The sequence below is a fragment of the Rutidosis leptorrhynchoides genome, chromosome 2, assembly GCF_046630445.1.
Source record: "Rutidosis leptorrhynchoides isolate AG116_Rl617_1_P2 chromosome 2, CSIRO_AGI_Rlap_v1, whole genome shotgun sequence".
In the NCBI taxonomy this organism is placed as follows: Eukaryota; Viridiplantae; Streptophyta; class Magnoliopsida; order Asterales; family Asteraceae; genus Rutidosis; species Rutidosis leptorrhynchoides.
In genome coordinates, this window is record NC_092334.1 from 205,026,292 (window position 1) to 205,044,443 (window position 18,152).

The 18,152-nt window shown below is 37.2% G+C and overlaps 1 protein-coding gene across 1 annotated transcript; it reads left to right on the forward strand.

Annotated features, from left to right (window-relative positions):
• Positions 1–2,637: 2,637 nt before the first annotated feature.
• Positions 2,638–16,329, forward strand: LOC139891653 (transcription initiation factor IIE subunit beta-like). The gene is made up of 6 exons (XM_071874630.1): positions 2,638–2,693; positions 2,966–3,154; positions 13,883–13,933; positions 14,373–14,504; positions 15,762–15,878; positions 15,988–16,329. Exons 2-6 carry the CDS (start codon positions 2,984–2,986, stop codon positions 16,327–16,329), a joined length of 813 nt encoding a protein of 270 aa, XP_071730731.1. The 5' UTR covers positions 2,638–2,693; positions 2,966–2,983.
• Positions 16,330–18,152: the final 1,823 nt, after the last annotated feature.

Here is an 18,152-nt window from a genome sequence, read left to right on the forward strand (position 1 = left end):
AGTTTTCGAACGGTTAAGCAGGTTTTCGAACACAAAGTTTTCGAGCACAGGTTTTCGAAGTTTTCGAACAGTATCAAGTTTTCGAACAGGAGGTAAGTTTTCGAGCATAGCTTTTTTTGTGCAAGTTTTCGAACACACTAAATCAGGTTTTTGAGCATTCAAGTTCTAGAGCAGAAAGTTGTGCAGAGATTTCGAGCAGATAAACAGGTAATATCTATCAAATTCTTTTACCCCTTTTTTTTTAAAACTAAGTCACATGCACCATATTAAAGTAAACCTTTAATTTGTAACCATGCCCACGTTGGAAACAATTTATATTCTCTCAAGGTTCAAAACTTTTTCCTTTCACAAAAATAGAGGATGCAATATTGGTTTTCACAAATAACTTATGAAAGAGAATCTTTGACCATTGAGATTGTGGTTAATATCCAGTAAGCATTAACGAAAATGGTCCAAAGTTCAAATCTAAAAATTCTTCAAACACTACAACATATTAAATGCAAGTTTTCGAGCACAATAAGTCATGGTTTTCGATCACGAAATTTTGCACAGATTGATTTTTTTTCCGAGTTGGTATAGGTCGAAAAGCACTTGTCCTGGGCACTTTTCAAATTTTGAAAAACTTTTTCACATTTACCAACCTTTTAACTTTTAACCGAAAAGTACGAATTTGAGTGTAGAAAAAGGTTTTGACTTTTTAAATGTATGGGAAATTGAAAAAGTGGTATGAAAGTCCAAAAACATTGGTTAAGAGTAGTTGGAAATGAACTAGAAGCCAACTAAATCAGATAGTGTAATGTTTTAGAGCACAAATGTAATGTTTTCGAGCACTAAAATCAACACAAATGAACTTTTCGAGCAACTATTTTCAAGGAAGAAGAACACTCTTTTTACTGTTTTCGGGCATAAAATCTCATAAAAACAAGTTTTAGAGCATACAAAAAAAATTTCGGGCAGGTAGTTTTGAAGAGAAAACACACCTTTTATGTCCAAAAAGTTAATTTTAAGTGTTCTATAATTTGTTAGGTTCACAAATATGAGTAATCCGAATAGTTTTACAACACAGGTTAAACCTTTTAAGAAGAAAATTAAAGGTATTTAACAAATATATAACAGTGATGAGTTTATAAACCTTTTAAACTTCAAGTATCAAGCAGTGAGTTGGTTTTAAAACAAAACGGGTTGTTTAGTGCAAGTTAAACTAGTTCAAGAGATTTTACAAATCATATATGTTATAAAATAAGCATTTAAAACCAACAGGAACAAGAGTGAGTTGAGTTATCAAGTTTTACCTAAACCGAAGAACACAAACACTTCAAAAACGCGATGGAGACCTTCGAGCAACGGATCTTCTATGCAAAGAGCTTAGAACCGCTCTGATACCAATTGTTAGTCCCAATATGAAGATTACCGATCGGTTTTGTGAAGTATTAGTGGGTTTGGGTTGTTCAGATAAGATAAGAACTAGAAAAGTAATACTTGAGAGAATAACTAGAACATTATCATTAACTCAACTAGTTACAAATGAGTGTGGGAGGTTGCTTTTATACTAGCAACCTCCAAGTAGTAACTTCACATGGTAAGTTACATTTACCATGGTAAACTAGCTAAAATACATTAATAAGTAAGCTAACAATTACATCAACACTAACTAAAACCGCATGCCACATATAATAGACAATATTCATTGTCAACATATATCTTAAAGGTACAACGAAGATATGTCTTTGTTACGGGGGAGCTGATCCAATATTGGAAGGCTATACAGATGCAGATTTGGCTGGAGATCCTGATAGTAGAAAATCTACTTCAGGATTCATTTACACTTTTGTAGAGGGAGCTGTTTCATGGCAGTCAAGACTACAGAAGTATGTTGCATTATCCACAACTGAAGCAGAGTATATTGCTGCCGCAAAAGCTGGAAAAGAAATGTTGTGGTTAAAGCGTTATCTCCAATGTACCTGGTACAAAAGTGGTGACTCGAGACAAGTTAGAGTTATGCAGAGACATAACCGGAATGTTTTGTTTAGATACGTCTGGAGGGGAAGAATTGATGATTTCCAACCGTAATCTAGTATCTTCTAGATGTCGTGTCATCTAGATGCCTTATTCTAGTTTCTTCTAGATGTCGTTACCTCATGTGAAAGAAGAAAACTTGAAAACAATGACGGCTTACCAACTTTGAACAACTAATATGGAAGAAGCAAAATTGGAAACAATTACGGCTAGCTACCATTTTTTGTGTTCACACCATTTCCGTTCACACCTTTCCACCTCCTTAAAGCTTTCTATAAATAGAGGTGCAAACCTCCATTGTATGGCATTCAGAAAAGTGTAATCACACCTAGTTAGTGTGTGTGAGTTTAAGTGTAATCCTAACCAAGAGTGAATACATTCTAGATAGTGGTGAGATTCCTAGTGTGTTAGTTTGAGAGTTTTTGTTTTTGAGTTTTATAATACTCTGTAATCTATTCTTGTGAGTAATAGAGTTATTTTCTCTCAAATTTGTGTGTACCAACGTCCAGTCGATCCCCTCTTAATGCAACACCAAAATCTCGAAATCATATTTTCAATTATTCAATAACATGTACACAACCCTAACCCTCAATTACATTTAATCTCACAATCTGCGCACAAGTTTCCCAATTCTTTATCGAATCACCTCTTTTAAAACCCTAATTTTAGATATACAGGTACCGTTATTTATTTATTTACCCTGATTAATTTTAATACAGTATACAGTATTAGCTATTCAGTGCTATGAAACACTTATGACAATGAACCCTACCTGAACAAATTCTGTGATTATTATTTTGTTTTATCCATCTTTGTATGAAATCGGTAATCTTACTTTTTGATAATGAACTGAATGAATAGAATAAATTTACTCGTATGTGTCCAATTTGTATGCATCCATTTACATGCATGTATGTATGTACACACATCGATATATGTGTATAATTAGGTGACGAAGTGAGGTCGAATGAGATCGTTGCAAGAGAGTTTGAATAAGTTCATGAAGCAACAAGAGACATCTCTTAAGAGCGTTGCAGGTTCGAAAGTAAGTAATAAGACGACGACAACAACAACAACAAATTCAACGGTTAAGTTTTCTAATGATACGGAGAGGTTGCAAGATATTAATAATATAAGGAAGAGTTGTTGGGACACAAGTCCCTTAATACTCACTATAAACCTCACACATTTATTAACAAAGAAAAATAAAAGAAACATTTTGAGATAAAGCAAAAATAAAGAAGCAAATATGAATATAGGACTACATCGTTGCTTATTTGGTCTACTTTTATTAACATCAGATGACTAAATATATAGCCAATGATACACACACGTCTAACAAGAAACTAGCACAATATTCCCACGTTAACCTTAATACTCGGTCAACAATACCGACTCAAACTATTCGATAACTATTACTCCGTAACTAATTTATACCAATGCATAAACTAATTAAAACGTAACATATAATAAAACATACGTTTTAGATAAATAATTAAACTCGAACTTAGCATAAAACAATAAAACCGATTAAACCAACAATCACCCCCGTAATCGGTTTAACCATACCAATCGTTCACCACACTTGTAACATCTACCGCGGCTCTCCCCGGACTTACCACCATCTCGGCTCTTCCCGAACACCCGACCTCATCCCCGGTCACGCCCATAGCCATCTCGGTTTGAATCTCTATAGCCACTATGTCTACAACGGTGTATCTTCTCCTTTTGAATCAATCTTTTGATGGTGACCAAAACTTGATCCTTCGTGTTCACCATCCTTCAAATTTTCTGCACTACCAAGGTTTGATAATCGAGTAAAACACTGCTGAAAGTATCACCTACAACCACCTTTTGCTACCTTTCTCCTTTCTCCTGCTGTTTATAGACTTCGATCAAAACCTTTTCTGGTTGCTTACGTCCCTCTGTTCTTGGATCAAAAATCTGGGTTAACAAGCCCACTGACTTAGGCCTTAATCATGACTTGTTTCTCTGCTACCCTTTTGATCTCCTAGAACATGAACCTACACTCCCACTTCAATCGAACCTAAGCTCTTGATACCAATTTGAAGGATCGATTTTAGGTCCACCACCATGCCCTGCATATAACCTTAAGAGTTCCATAGTACTCTAAAACCAATTGGTGATAGAGTGAGGTTCTCCTAAGCTTATATACAAGCATTTATTTCTTTCTACTTCCGAGGTGGGACACACAAACCGATTAGCTCCAACAATCACCCCCTTAATCGGTTTGTTCATGCACTCGTATCATAAAACGTGGCTTTTTACCCTGGACCCGTTCATTTACATCTCGACTTTTCCCGGACACCCGACCTCTTCCCCTGGTCACGTCCAAAGTCACCCCGATATGAACTGCCACTGCCACAATGATTACACCCGTGCCACCCGCCATGATACCATTTGTTGGATCGTTTTCAGGTCCACCAACATGTACAACATATAAGATCAAGAGTCCCTCTTTTCTCTAAAACCAATTGGTGATAGAGGGAGGTTCCCCTAAGCTTATATACAAGCATTTATTTCTTTCTACTTCCGATGTGGGACACACAAACCGATTAGCTTCAACAATCACCTCCTTAATCGGTTTGCTCATGTACAAGCTCTGATACCAATTGTTGGGACACAAGTTGTAACATCCCGCATTTTTCCGTTAAATTATTTTTAACGCCGTCTTTTTCTTTTTAGATAATATTCCTCGTATCTAGATTCGTAACCTCCGTTAGCTAACATTCTAAATATTCTCGTTATCGGATTTTAATATCTTCCGTTAATACGCGTTTTAAAATATTCCGTTTAGGTATTTTCCGCACTCGACTACAAACTCGAGGGACTAAAATTGACACGGGGCAAACTAGTTGACTAGGTCACCTAGTCCACCCCAATCACCACCATTCAACCATCTCCCTCTCTCTCTCTTTCTCTCTAGCAAGAACACACCCAATTTCCAAATTCATTCAATCATCATCTAAATTCGATCTAGGAGGCTTACAACAAAATAAATTACATATTCGTGATCCTCTCTTCATCCTCTTCATTTTGGTACCAACTTCATCTCGTTTGGGTAACATTTCTAAAACACTAGTTTTCTTTAAATTTGTGTGCTTGACTTAAAAGTATGTTAATTAGTGTCTATGGCTCATTGTGATGTCGTGTATGTAATTTGTATGCTCGATTTGTTGTTTTTGGTGTAACTAGTTCATTATGAAAATTACTTGCTAAATCCTTGATTTTGGATGATCAAATGTTATTAGATTGTTAATGTGCATGTTTTAAAAGTGTTACTAGTATCATTAGCTTCATTTTGATGTATAGATTGATTAAAGAAACTTCATAAACGCGATTATTGATTTTGTGAACTTTTGGTTAGGGTTTGACAACTCTTAAAACGAACTTTTGATGCGTTGAATGCTTGTTAATGTTATTGATAAGTGTTTAGTTGTATTACATGTTTCATTACCTTCAAAACGGCATATCACATGTGTGAATTGGATTCCCGAAACTTAAAATGCATTTGATGAACTTGAAACTTTGAAAATGAATTCTTAATGATCACTTGACGGAAAATCGGTTATTGAAATTGATGTTTTTGTTTGATGAAACGTGTTTAGTTGTTTTCCTTGTCAAATTACCTTTCCAACGATATATAGTATGCATTTTGGATGTTTTCGGTTCATAAAATATGTTAATTTGAGTTTTGGTTCGTGACTTGGACCATTTTTCTGCAAACTGCATGTTTCCCAGGTATTGCGCGCCGCGCATTTACCCGCGCGCCGCGCAGAATTAGAAATCCCAGATGTTTGCCTTCGTGGTTAAGTTCTGACCAGGATTTACACTTGGGTGCGCGCCGCGCAACCCATAGCGCGCCGCGCATATGCCCAGCTCATTTTTGTTTTTATTTTTCCTTTCACAAAATGTTTCCCGCTTAACCGTAACTCCGATTAACATGAAACTTGGCCATTCTGCTCATAAATGATTTCTCATCATGGGAAAATTGTCGGATACCCGACCCGACCCTGTTGACCTTGACTTTGACCAAGTTTGACTTTTAGTCAAACTTAACCAAACAATTATACGATCGTTCTAACATGCTTAGATACTTGTATCGTGCATGAAACTTGACTAATTGATTCACATGCTACATAATCGAGTCATAACGAGCCATAGGACTAATTGAACATCTTTGACCAATCGTGACTATCGTTATTGATACAACCTATTTGTTTAGGTCAAGACTAGCATTGTTCTTTGCACACATTTACTTGTTGAAGTACTTTACTACTCGTGCATTCAAGGTGAGATCATAGTCCCACTTTTACTCTTTTTGAACTTATATTTGGGATGAGAAAACATAAACGATTCTTTTGAACTAAGTGAACACAAGAATGGGAAAACAAACATTCTACATACGAGTTTAGAACAAAAATCCTCAATTCGATTATCATTAGTTACACTTGCCGGGTGTAAGCGAGAACTTATGTTATATGGCCATATGGGTTGACAACCCTCATCTCTGACGGTTCGCTACCGTCTACGGATGAAATATATTTTCGAGAATCAGTGTTTGTTCTAGCACTATGGATGGGGTATACAATGGATGGAATGTTAAGCTTTGATAATTGGGTGCTCGTGAATATTAACTTTTAGAATGTATTACTATTATTTCAACTTTGCAAACCTTGTGGTTCGACTTACTTACTTTTACTCACTTACTTACTTAAACCTATGATTTCACCAACGTTTTCGTTGACAGATTTCTATGTTTTTCTCAGGTCTTGCACGATATGTGATACATGCTTCCGCTCATTATTTGATACTTGCATTGGATGTCGAGTATACGTGCATTTCATGGAGCGTCTTTTGACTTTACTTTAAACCGTGTCGCCTAGATTTCATTCGTATATTAACGTTGTAACTTAACTATTGGTTGAACAATTCTTGTAAACTTTGAAACAATCTTTATTTTGAAATGAAGGCGACATATTTTGGTCAAAAGTTATCTAAAAGACTTATAATCAGGTAATGGGACCCACGTAGCTGACGCCGTCACTTGACGATTTGTCGGGGTCGCTACAAGTGGTATCAGAGCCTTGGTTGTAGGGATTTAGAGTTCATTTGTGTCCACCCCGAGTCATAGGGTACATAGGTGAATCTAGACTACAACCGGCATATAGACTGAAGTAGGAATTATTTGACTAATTGTGCATTTATTCTCGAACTCTTCTATCATATCTAACTCGTATTCGATCTTGATCTTACGTTGATAAATTTTGTTGATGCGCCACCTTGACTTTATGAAGTAATGTTAAATGCACATGAGAATCAGGGTAATATAATTTCCGGGATTATATTACGGTGATTCACATGGACGTTCCGACATTATGACATAGAGAATTTAAGGCGAGTCAAGGAAAATTTTCTCTCTATCCTTATTCCATGCCACGGCTAGTATTGTTGAAAATACTAACCAATGATATCCTTGTGTCATGAAGGAACAATGGCTCACCAAGGTCAACACAATACCCCTCTCGAAACTCTAGGACAAGCTCTTCAACGAATGATAACCACCGCCGTGGGTACGGCCGTGGCCGATCACTTTTCCAACAACAACAATCATGGAACCGGTAATTCAATCGAAGGTTGCTCCTACAAGAACTTCATGAAGTACAATCCTTCCACTTTCGATGGAACCGGAGGACCGGTTACTCTCACCCGATGGTTTGAACAAATGGAGACCGTTTTTAACACAAGCGATTGTCGAGACCAAGATGAGGTCAAGTTTTCCACCCTCACTTTCACCGGCATTGCTCTCTCGTGGTGGAACACGTATGTACAATTGGTGGGAAGCGATGAAGCCCACACACTCTCTTGGACCGAATTAAGAGAAAGAATGATCACCGAATACTTCCCGCGCGACGAGACTCGAAGGCTCGAGCAGGGTCTAAGGAATTTAAAAACGGTCGGGAACGACCTCGAAGCTTATAATCAACGGTTTACCGAACTAGTCACAATGTGTCCAAATATCATGACTCCCGAATCCCTAAGAGTCGAACTTTACATGGATGGCCTCCCTAAGAGCATTCAACACAGGGTAATGACACCTCGACCCACTAACCTACAAGAGGCTTTAACAATGGCCCGCCATACTTTAGACACGGCGAATGAAATGGAAACGCCGGCACCAATGGTCGAGAACCAATCGAGCGGCAATAAAAGAACATGGGAAGCCTCTCAATCAAGCAACCACAACCACAACAACCTCTCCAAGAAGCCTTTCGCCTCCAACGACAAGAAAGGCTATACCGGAAAACTACCTTTTTGTAACGAATGCCGCAAGCATCACTTTGAAGGATGTGGCAGGTTCCGCCACCGGCGCCAAGGAAGTGGTCACATCGCCAAACATTGTGGAAGTGCCACCCCCATCACTCAAAAGGGACCCAACCCACGAAAGTTGGTCACTTGCTACGCATGTGGCCAAACGGGTCATTTTAGGAATGAATGCCCAAATAAGAAAATCAACCCCAACGCACGCCGTTGAACCTTCAACATCGACACCTAGGATGCCCGGCACGACGATGGACTAGTAACGGGTACGTTTCTTCACAACAAACCGTATACTTCATACTTATTCGATTCCATTACCGCTAGACGTTTTACAACCGAGACCTTGACTTGTACTCTTTACATTCCACCTTTTTCCCCTAGATACTACTTAAGCAATGTAAGCGACCAACGGAAAGATATTGTGTGTCTATAAATTTTATCGGAGGATATACGTTAAGAAATTGAACTCGACACCAATAGAACTAAGGAACTCAAAACCTATTCATTAAGGAGAAATTGTTGCCCTACATTTATGTATAGATTATTGTGAACTAAGAAATTTTTGGTTGGAAACCGATACCCTCTCCCTCGCATCCATGACCTCATGATTATTTGCACGAATCCCGTATGTTCCAAATCGACCTCCGTTCCGGTTATCATCAATTGGGGGTTAAGTGAGACGATGTCTCCTAAGCCACTTTCCGAACTCACAACGTTAGTTGTAAATCTCTCTTAGTACCGTTTGATTTATTTAGGGCTCGCCCGTATCCATAAACCTCTTGAACCGCGTATGCAAATTCATATAGACTAATCTGTTATCGTATTTATAGATGACATCTTAACTTATTCAAGTAAAGAAGGAAAACGAACAACATCACCATCTTAAGCTCGAACTTTTGAGAAAAGAGCAACTCTATACCAAATTCTCCGAGTGAGAGTTTCTGTTGAACGAAGTCCAATTTTCTAGACCATGATGTTAATGGTCAAGGCATTACAATCAATCTCGAAATCAAGCCACATGTAATCAGGAAACTCTCCCAACTCAGACTTATATTCGTAAAAATATTAGATCTCACCGGTTGTTACCGAAGATTCATTCCTGACTTTTCTCGTGTCACACGACTTTTAAACTCGTTAACTCACTAAGGAAAACTCTAAACCTCTCCGTGTTCGAACCTTGAGCGTGATTCTTCACACCAACATTTCTAGTTAAAATCGTATAGCAACAGATGGAACTCAAACATGGAAATATTTCTACTTGAACGCCGAAAGGCATACTCTCTCGTCTCAAAAATCAACATAACTAAAATTCGTTATTTTGCACGAAGAATTCGAATCCTAAATTGTGGATCCGATCAATTTTCTCGTCATCCCGTACCACACTACCTACCTCTGTTATTTCACCGTCACCGTCTAATATTACTGGAATTTAAGATAACACACAATCCAACGATACTTCACTCTTCTTTGACTTAACGCCCTTGTGTTTCTGATAATCGGTCAACTATTATTCAACCCCGAACTATACAACTACGTGTACTACCTCGTTTCTCTTTCAGACTTCAACTTTTGACAACTAGAGGCACGTTATGGAAACCTCGAGATGTAAACTCATCCTATTCTAAGTCCCCATTTCACTACTATCTTTACCGTTCGCATTTCCGTTTAAAGAAACTCCTTGTAACATTCCTCCATGGATAGAGAAATTCCTCATATTACCTTAGTATTCGCCACGAGGGTGAATAGTCCTAACGAACATTTTTCGAACCCTAACTAACTTGTTCAAACATATCCTAAGAGATTCTATTCCAACACGGAGTATCTTTGTCAATTATCCCGTATCGAAATACTCGTTTCACCTCTAGTTTTACAAGAAACCTTGGAGACCCGCTTAGACATGAGTACCGCGTACCACCCACAAATAGACGAACCGAACAAACGAACGATTTACGTCTTCGAAAGACATGTTTCAAACTTGCATGGTCGCTTTTAGTAGATCCCTCTTACAACAGTAGTTACCCCTCGTGTGTTCACACGCACTTTCCGAAACCCTATATGACCGCTAATGTCATACCCCTGTTCATTTAACCAAAGCATGCGGCAAGCAAATCGCCGAATCTGAACTCCATCAAGAAACAACAATTGAGATCGTTCAAGTCCGAGGAGGGCTAGAGACAACCCATGGTCGCCAGAAGAGTTATACCAAACTTAGATGAAAACCTCACAAATCCCAGTGTGTAATCGCGTAATATTGAGAAACCGCACCTTGGAAAGGTGAAATCCATTTTAGGAAATCGAGAAAGGCTATATCTGCAATATTGAACCTTTTGAAACCTTGGGGCGTATTGGAACCGCTTCCTACCGTTTAGAACTTCCGATGCAATTAAGTTTCCGTTTACCCTACTTTTCGTGTAACAAACTTAGAAACGTGTCCTGCGGAACAGGAACGTGCAATCCTGCTAGATACATCAACTATTGATGACAAACTCCTCTTCATGGGAAAACTGGTTGAAATCATGGATCGTGAAATCGAACCTCAATACAACGTAACACCCCGACTATCCGGATTCGTGGAATGTCCAAGAAAGTACCTTCACTCATTCGTAGAGTTACTACTCTAAGTCTCGAGTAAGAGATATCGACTACTACTTCCAACTAAATTTCGGGACGAAATTTCTTTTGAGGTGTGGATAATGTAACATCCCGCATTTTTCCGTTAAATTATTTTTAACGCCGTCTTTTTCTTTTTAGATAATATTCCTCGTATCTAGATTCGTAACCTCCGTTAGCTAACATTCTAAATATTCTCGTTATCGGATTTTAATATCTTTCGTTAATACGCGTTTTAAAATATTCCGTTTAGGTATTTTCCGCACTCGACTACAAACTCGAGGGACTAAAATTGACACGGGGCAAACTAGTTGACTAGGTCACCTAGTCCACCCCAATCACCACCATTCAACCATCTCCCTCTCTCTCTCTTTCTCTCTAGCAAGAACACACCCAATTTCCAAATTCATTCAATCATCATCTAAATTCGATCTAGGAGGCTTACAACAAAATAAATTACATATTCGTGATCCTCTCTTCATCCTCTTCATTTTGGTACCAACTTCATCTCGTTTGGGTAACATTTCTAAAACACTAGTTTTCTTTAAATTTGTGTGCTTGACTTAAAAGTATGTTAATTAGTGTCTATGGCTCATTGTGATGTCGTGTATGTAATTTGTATGCTCGATTTGTTGTTTTTGGTGTAACTAGTTCATTATGAAAATTACTTGCTAAATCCTTGATTTTGGATGATCAAATGTTATTAGATTGTTAATGTGCATGTTTTAAAAGTGTTACTAGTATCATTAGCTTCATTTTGATGTATAGATTGATTAAAGAAACTTCATAAACGCGATTATTGATTTTGTGAACTTTTGGTTAGGGTTTGACAACTCTTAAAACGAACTTTTGATGCGTTGAATGCTTGTTAATGTTATTGATAAGTGTTTATTTGTATTACATGTTTCATTACCTTCAAAACGGCATATCACATGTGTGAATTGGATTCCCGAAACTTAAAATGCATTTGATGAACTTGAAACTTTGAAAATGAATTCTTAATGATCACTTGACGGAAAATCGATTATTAAAATTGATGTTTTTGTTTGATGAAACGTGTTTAGTTGTTTTCCTTGTCAAATTACCTTTCCAACGATATATAGTATGCATTTTGGATGTTTTCGGTTCATAAAATATGTTAATTTGAGTTTTGGTTCGTGACTTGGACCATTTTTCTGCAAACTGCATGTTTCCCAGGTATTGCGCGCCGCGCATATACCCGCGCGCCGCGCAGAATTAGAAATCCCAGATGTTTGCCTTCGTGGTTAAGTTCTGACCAGGATTTACACTTGGGTGCGCGCCGCGCAACCCATAGCGCGCCGCGCATATGCCCAGCTCATTTTTGTTTTTATTTTTCCTTTCACAAAATGTTTCCCGCTTAACCGTAACTCCGATTAACATGAAACTTGGCCATTCTGCTCATAAATGATTTCTCATCATGGGAAAATTGTCGGATACCCGACCCGACCCCGTTGACCTTGACTTTGATCAAGTTTGACTTTTAGTCAAACTTAACCAAACAATTATACGATCGTTCTAACATGTTTAGTTACTTGTATCGTGCATGAAACTTGACTAATTGATTTACATGCTACATAATCGAGTCGTAACGAGCCATAGGACTAATTGAACATCTTTGACCAATCGTGACTATCGTTATTGATACAACCTATTTGTTTAGGTCAAGACTAGCATTGTTCTTTGCACACATTTACTTGTTGAAGTACTTTACTACTCGTGCATTCAAGGTGAGATCATAGTCCCACTTTTACTCTTTTTGAACTTATATTTGGGATGAGAAAACATAAACGATTCTTTTGAACTAAGTGAACACAAGAACGAGAAAACAAACATTCTACATACGAGTTTAGAACAAAAATCCTCAATTCGATTATCATTAGTTACACTTGCCGGGTGTAAGCGAGAACTTATGTTATATGGCCATATGGGTTGACAACCCTCATCTCTGACGGTTCGCTACCGTCTACGGATGAAATATATTTTCGAGAATCAGTGTTTGTTCTAGCACTATGGATGGGGTATACAATGGATGGAATGTTAAGCTTTGATAATTGGGTGCTCGTGAATATTAACTTTTAGAATGTATTACTATTATTTCAAGTTTGCAAACCTTGTGGTTCGACTTACTTACTTTTACTCACTTACTTACTTAAACCTATGATTTCACCAACGTTTTCGTTGACAGATTTCTATGTTTTTCTCAGGTCTTGCATGATATGTGATACATGCTTCCGCTCATTATTTGATACTTGCATTGGATGTCGAGTATACGTGCATTTCATGGAGCGTCTTTTGACTTTACTTTAAACCGTGTCGCCTAGATTTCATTCGTATATTAACGTTGTAACTTAACTATTGGTTGAACAATTCTTGTAAACTTTGAAACAATCTTTATTTTGAAATGAAGGCGACATATTTTGGTCAAAAGTTATCTAAAAGACTTATAATCAGGTAATGGGACCCACGTAGCCGACGCCGTCACTTGACGATTTGTCGGGGTCGCTACACAAGTCCCTTAATACTCACTATAAACCTCACACATTTATTAACAAAGAAAAATAAAAGAAACATTTTGAGATAAAGCAAAAATAAAGAAGTAAATATGAATATAGGACTACATCGTTGCTTATTTGCTCTACTTTTATTAACATCAGATGACTAAATATATAGCCAATGATACACACACGTCTAACAAGAAACTAGCACAATATTCCCACGTTAGCCTTAATACTCGGTCAACAATACCGACTCAAACTATCCGATAACTATTACTCCGTAACTAATTTAAACCAATGCATAAACTAATTAAAACGTAACATATAATAAAACATACGTTTTAGATAAATAATTAAACTCGAACTTAGCATAAAGCAATAAAACCGATTAAACCAACAAGAGTCCTGTTGGAGCTCAGATCAAACAAGTAATTGATCTACTTTTTAAGGTATAAACCTTGTTTCTGTTTAAGTTGTTCGGTGCTTTTAGTATTCATTTATTGATTGAAATTGCTCTTTAGCATTAGAAAAATATGTTGGCAGATAGAGTCAGATATAATGTATCACATTCATGAGAATTTTCTCTTTATAATAATTTTTGAAAAATGAACCTCATAATGTTCTTTTGAGAGTCAAATGGATTCAAAAATATATTTTCTGTTTAGACTCCAATAAACAGATTTGTTTCCGTCGTTTTGGACTTATGCTTTGTCATTATTAGCTTCGTCATTCATATAGTACTAACAAAATGGGTACAAATTTACAGTATGAAACAACGAAGAATATGTTTAAATTATGGATGGGAGAAGATATAACTTATGCGTTTATGATTATAGTATCATGACCATTGCTTAATGCTTAATTAAGCTAGTTTTGCCATATGTACAGTCAAGGAAATCCCTTACAGCTGAGCAAATAAATGAAGCTTGCTATGTTGATGTCAAAGTCAACAAGGCTGTGTTCGAGAGTTTGGCAAAGAACCCAAAAGTGAATTACGACGGAAAGTGCTTCTCTTACAAGGTAATCATGATAAATTTTGAGATATATATGATAACGTAAGGGTTTTGTGCCTTTTCTAGTGGTACGTCACCATGAGCACATATGATAATTTCTTAACCAATTTATGTATAGTTTCACATTTCTCTAAAACCAATTGGTGATAGAATGAGGTTCTCATAAGCTTATATATGCACATTTGTTTCTTTAACTTTCCGATGTGGGACACAATGAATCGATTAGCTCCAACAATCACCCCCTTAATCGATTCATTCCTCGCTACTTCCACGAACACGTTCAATACCATCTCGACTCTTCCCGGACACCCGACCTCCTCCTTGGTCACGTCCATAGTCATCTCGGTTTGAACCTCCGCTACCATTCTGCACCGTCCACACATCTTGGCTATAACCAGGCTCGGATACCATTTGTAGGATCGTTTAAGGTCCACCAACATGTACAACATGTTAGCTCATGAGTTCCACATTTCTCTAAAACCAATTGGTGATAGAGTGAGGTTCTCATAAGCTTATATATGCACATTTGTTTCTTTAACTTTCCGATGTGGGACACAATGAATCGATTAGCTCCAACATGCACGGGTCATTTGTGTTTCATAATTATTTTAATCTTCAACTGATAAAACGGGTACATTAAACTAGATGAAGCTAATGGGTCTAGAGTTGTCTAAAATATATCTGCAATGCATTATTTTTTAAATATCACAAGTTAGCCTAGTGCTTGGGCCCCTGAGTTCCTTGCAAGAGGTCCCATGTTCGAATCCTGCTTAGGTTGGATTTTGTGGTGGTCAGGGAAGTGTTGGAAATAGCCAAGGAGTAATTTTGCTCGGCTGCTTACATTAGATTATGGGATCGGAATACTCATCCTCCCATGTAACCCGAACAACGAAAACCTTTTAACTTAACTCGAGCATAACTTTTTTTAATAAAGTCAAAGTTTTATTGCAATAGTGTGTTTGTTGTTGCATTTGACAATCTATTTCTTTATAACAAAACTATAAAATTAATGGAATATAGCAAATTTAGCATTTGACAATCTTTTTCCGTATAACAAAACTATAAAATCAGGGAATTTAACAATGCTTCTATTTGACCTTTTCCAAATCGCAAACTTTTTCATTTTGTACCGGTTACCAAACTCGCCTGCTCTGTCCTTTATTCACCTTTAGTTATGAGTCATATCACATTGTTGTATTTCCGTTGAAGTTGTCTCCACTTTGATGGGCCTCAAGCATTTACTTAATTAAATTTATATATGCAGTCGAAACATAATGTGAGAGACCAGGAAGAACTTTTACGTTTAATAACGACATTTGCCGAGGGTATTGCTGTTGCTGATCTTAAGGATGCCTACCCAACTGTCACGAAAGATTTACAGGTATTTTTTTTTAATTTTTATTTATTTATTTATTGCTAATTATAAAACGGTATTTCATCTCTACTAGTTTACGAGGGATAATCAATATCACATGTTTTTTTTAACTTAGGCTCTGAAATCTGATCGAAAAATCTGGCTTCTGTCAAATTTTGACTCTCAGGAAGAGATAGGGTACCCAAATGATCCTAAACTCCATATCAAGGTTGATAATGAATTGAAACAACTATTTAGGTCAATTGAATTGCCACAAGACATGTTGGATATTGAACTCGACTTGCAAAAGAACGGTATGAAGCCCGCTACAAACACTGCTAGAAGGAGACTAATGGCTCAGAACGGTAATATATCAAGTGAATCGAAACAGAAGAAAAAGAAGAAAAATGAGATCAGTAAAAGGACAAAGCTCACTAATGCTCATCTTCCAGAACTCTTCAAAAATCTTACTGGCTAATTGCAGTCACCATCATCTTCAGTTGATGTTTATGGATAATCAAGAGTATGATAACAATTTTGTTTTTCGTTCATTTCGTCTTTATTGATGGAATTTATCGAAACCCGTCTTGAATCAAGGATTCTGTACTTGTGATTAGTTGCTGGTTTGTATAGTTCTTTCTCCTTCAAAGGATGATAAATGATACTTTCACTTTTTTGAATTTAAATCATTATCTTCTTGACTACATATCAAGATATGTATATGTTTATGTTTATGTAGTCAAGATATGTATATGTTTATGTTTATATCCTACATCAACCATCCATCTCTAAAAGCTTAACCTTTTCCTTTGTCTAATTGCTTCTCACATTCTAATGCGATCCGAACCATCCTTAAATTCATTTCGTTTTGTATCTCCTCCGTTTTAAGTTCCAATTCTAGAATCATGATTGGTACCGTTTTAGAATTCTCTTGTATCTCAGGGGTTACCCGGCCATTTTTGTATCCATACAAAGTGCCCGTGACATAATTTGTTCCTCGGTGGCCGTCTGACAGATGGCCACTAGGCAATATAATCTTGCATGAAGATTGTGACATTATTGGGAACAACAAATAAAATATCATCAAAAAATTACATAAACTCCCAAATTAGTATTCTCACTCTCATTCCCATAATAATTATTAGGGATTATCACCAAAAAACCCATTTTTTTGAACTTGTTTGCGTGAAAGCCCATAATAAAAAAGTTTGACAATTTGCCCTCGCAAGGAGCAAGAAGCCTCCTGCTCCCTTGCGCCTTGCGTCCTTGCGACCTTAGTCACACTTGAGAGCAAGGAGCAAGGAGCAAGGTGCCTCTTGCTCCCTTGCTCCCAGGTGGAAGCAAGGACGCAAGGACGCAAGATGCCTCTTGCTCCCTTGCTCCCAGGTGGAAGCAGGGTGCATCTTGTTCCCTTGCTCCCAGGTGGAAGCAAGGACGCAAGGTGCATCTTGCTCCCTTGCTTCCACCTGGGAGCAAGGAAGCAAGAGACACCTTGCTCCTTGCTCTCAAGTGTGACTAAGGTCGCAAGGACGCAAGGCGCAAGGGAGCAAGATGCATCTTGCTCCTTGCGAGGGCAAATTGTCAAACTTTTTTTTATGGACTCTCACGCGTAGTTCAAAAAAATGGGCTTTTTGGTGATAATCCCTAATTATTATCAATTCCTTTTCATACCCAAACCGAAACAGAATATCTATATATATAAAAGAGAGATTTAATTAGCTTACATGTCATTAGCTCATTAAATATTGCATATTAAGCCAAATGTAATTTTCACATGTCACAATTATTCATATATACACTTATCAACCTTTAAAATCGCATATTTACCCAAGTAAATAACATAATATCATATAGTGGTAGGATCAAGAGGGAAGTAACCAATCGGGGGGAAGCGGGGGGAAGCAAAATCTTTTTTTTTTTTCGTTTTTTGAAAAAACTTTGTTCACGAACATTATAGATTGGATGAAAATATGAACATTTAATAAAGACACTTTATGATAAATGTTTTTTATTTTGGCGGGAAAACGCTCGAAGAACTAATATATAACAATTATCGTGTTTTTCGAGCGTATGTTGAGGTTTTAGATATTAGGGTTTAGATATTAGGATTTAGGGTTTAGATTTAGGGTTTAGATTTAGGATTTAGATTGAGTTTTTAACACGAACGGTTTAGAGTTTAGAGTTTAGGGTTTAGAGTTTGGTGTTTTGGGTTTATGGAATAAACCCAAAACACCAAACCCTAAACCCTAAACCCTAAACTCTAAATCGGGCTAAATTTTACTTCACAAAACATGAAGAAAA

Coding starts and splice junctions, on each gene's coding strand:
- LOC139891653 (XM_071874630.1), top strand. CDS start 2,984: ATGAGATCGTTGCAAGAGAGTTTGAATAAGTTCATGAAGCAACAAGAG. Junction 3,155..13,882: donor AAGATATTAATAATATAAGG/AAGAGTTGTTGG, acceptor GATTAAACCAAC/AAGAGTCCTGTTGGAGCTCA. Junction 13,934..14,372: donor TAATTGATCTACTTTTTAAG/GTATAAACCTTG, acceptor CCATATGTACAG/TCAAGGAAATCCCTTACAGC.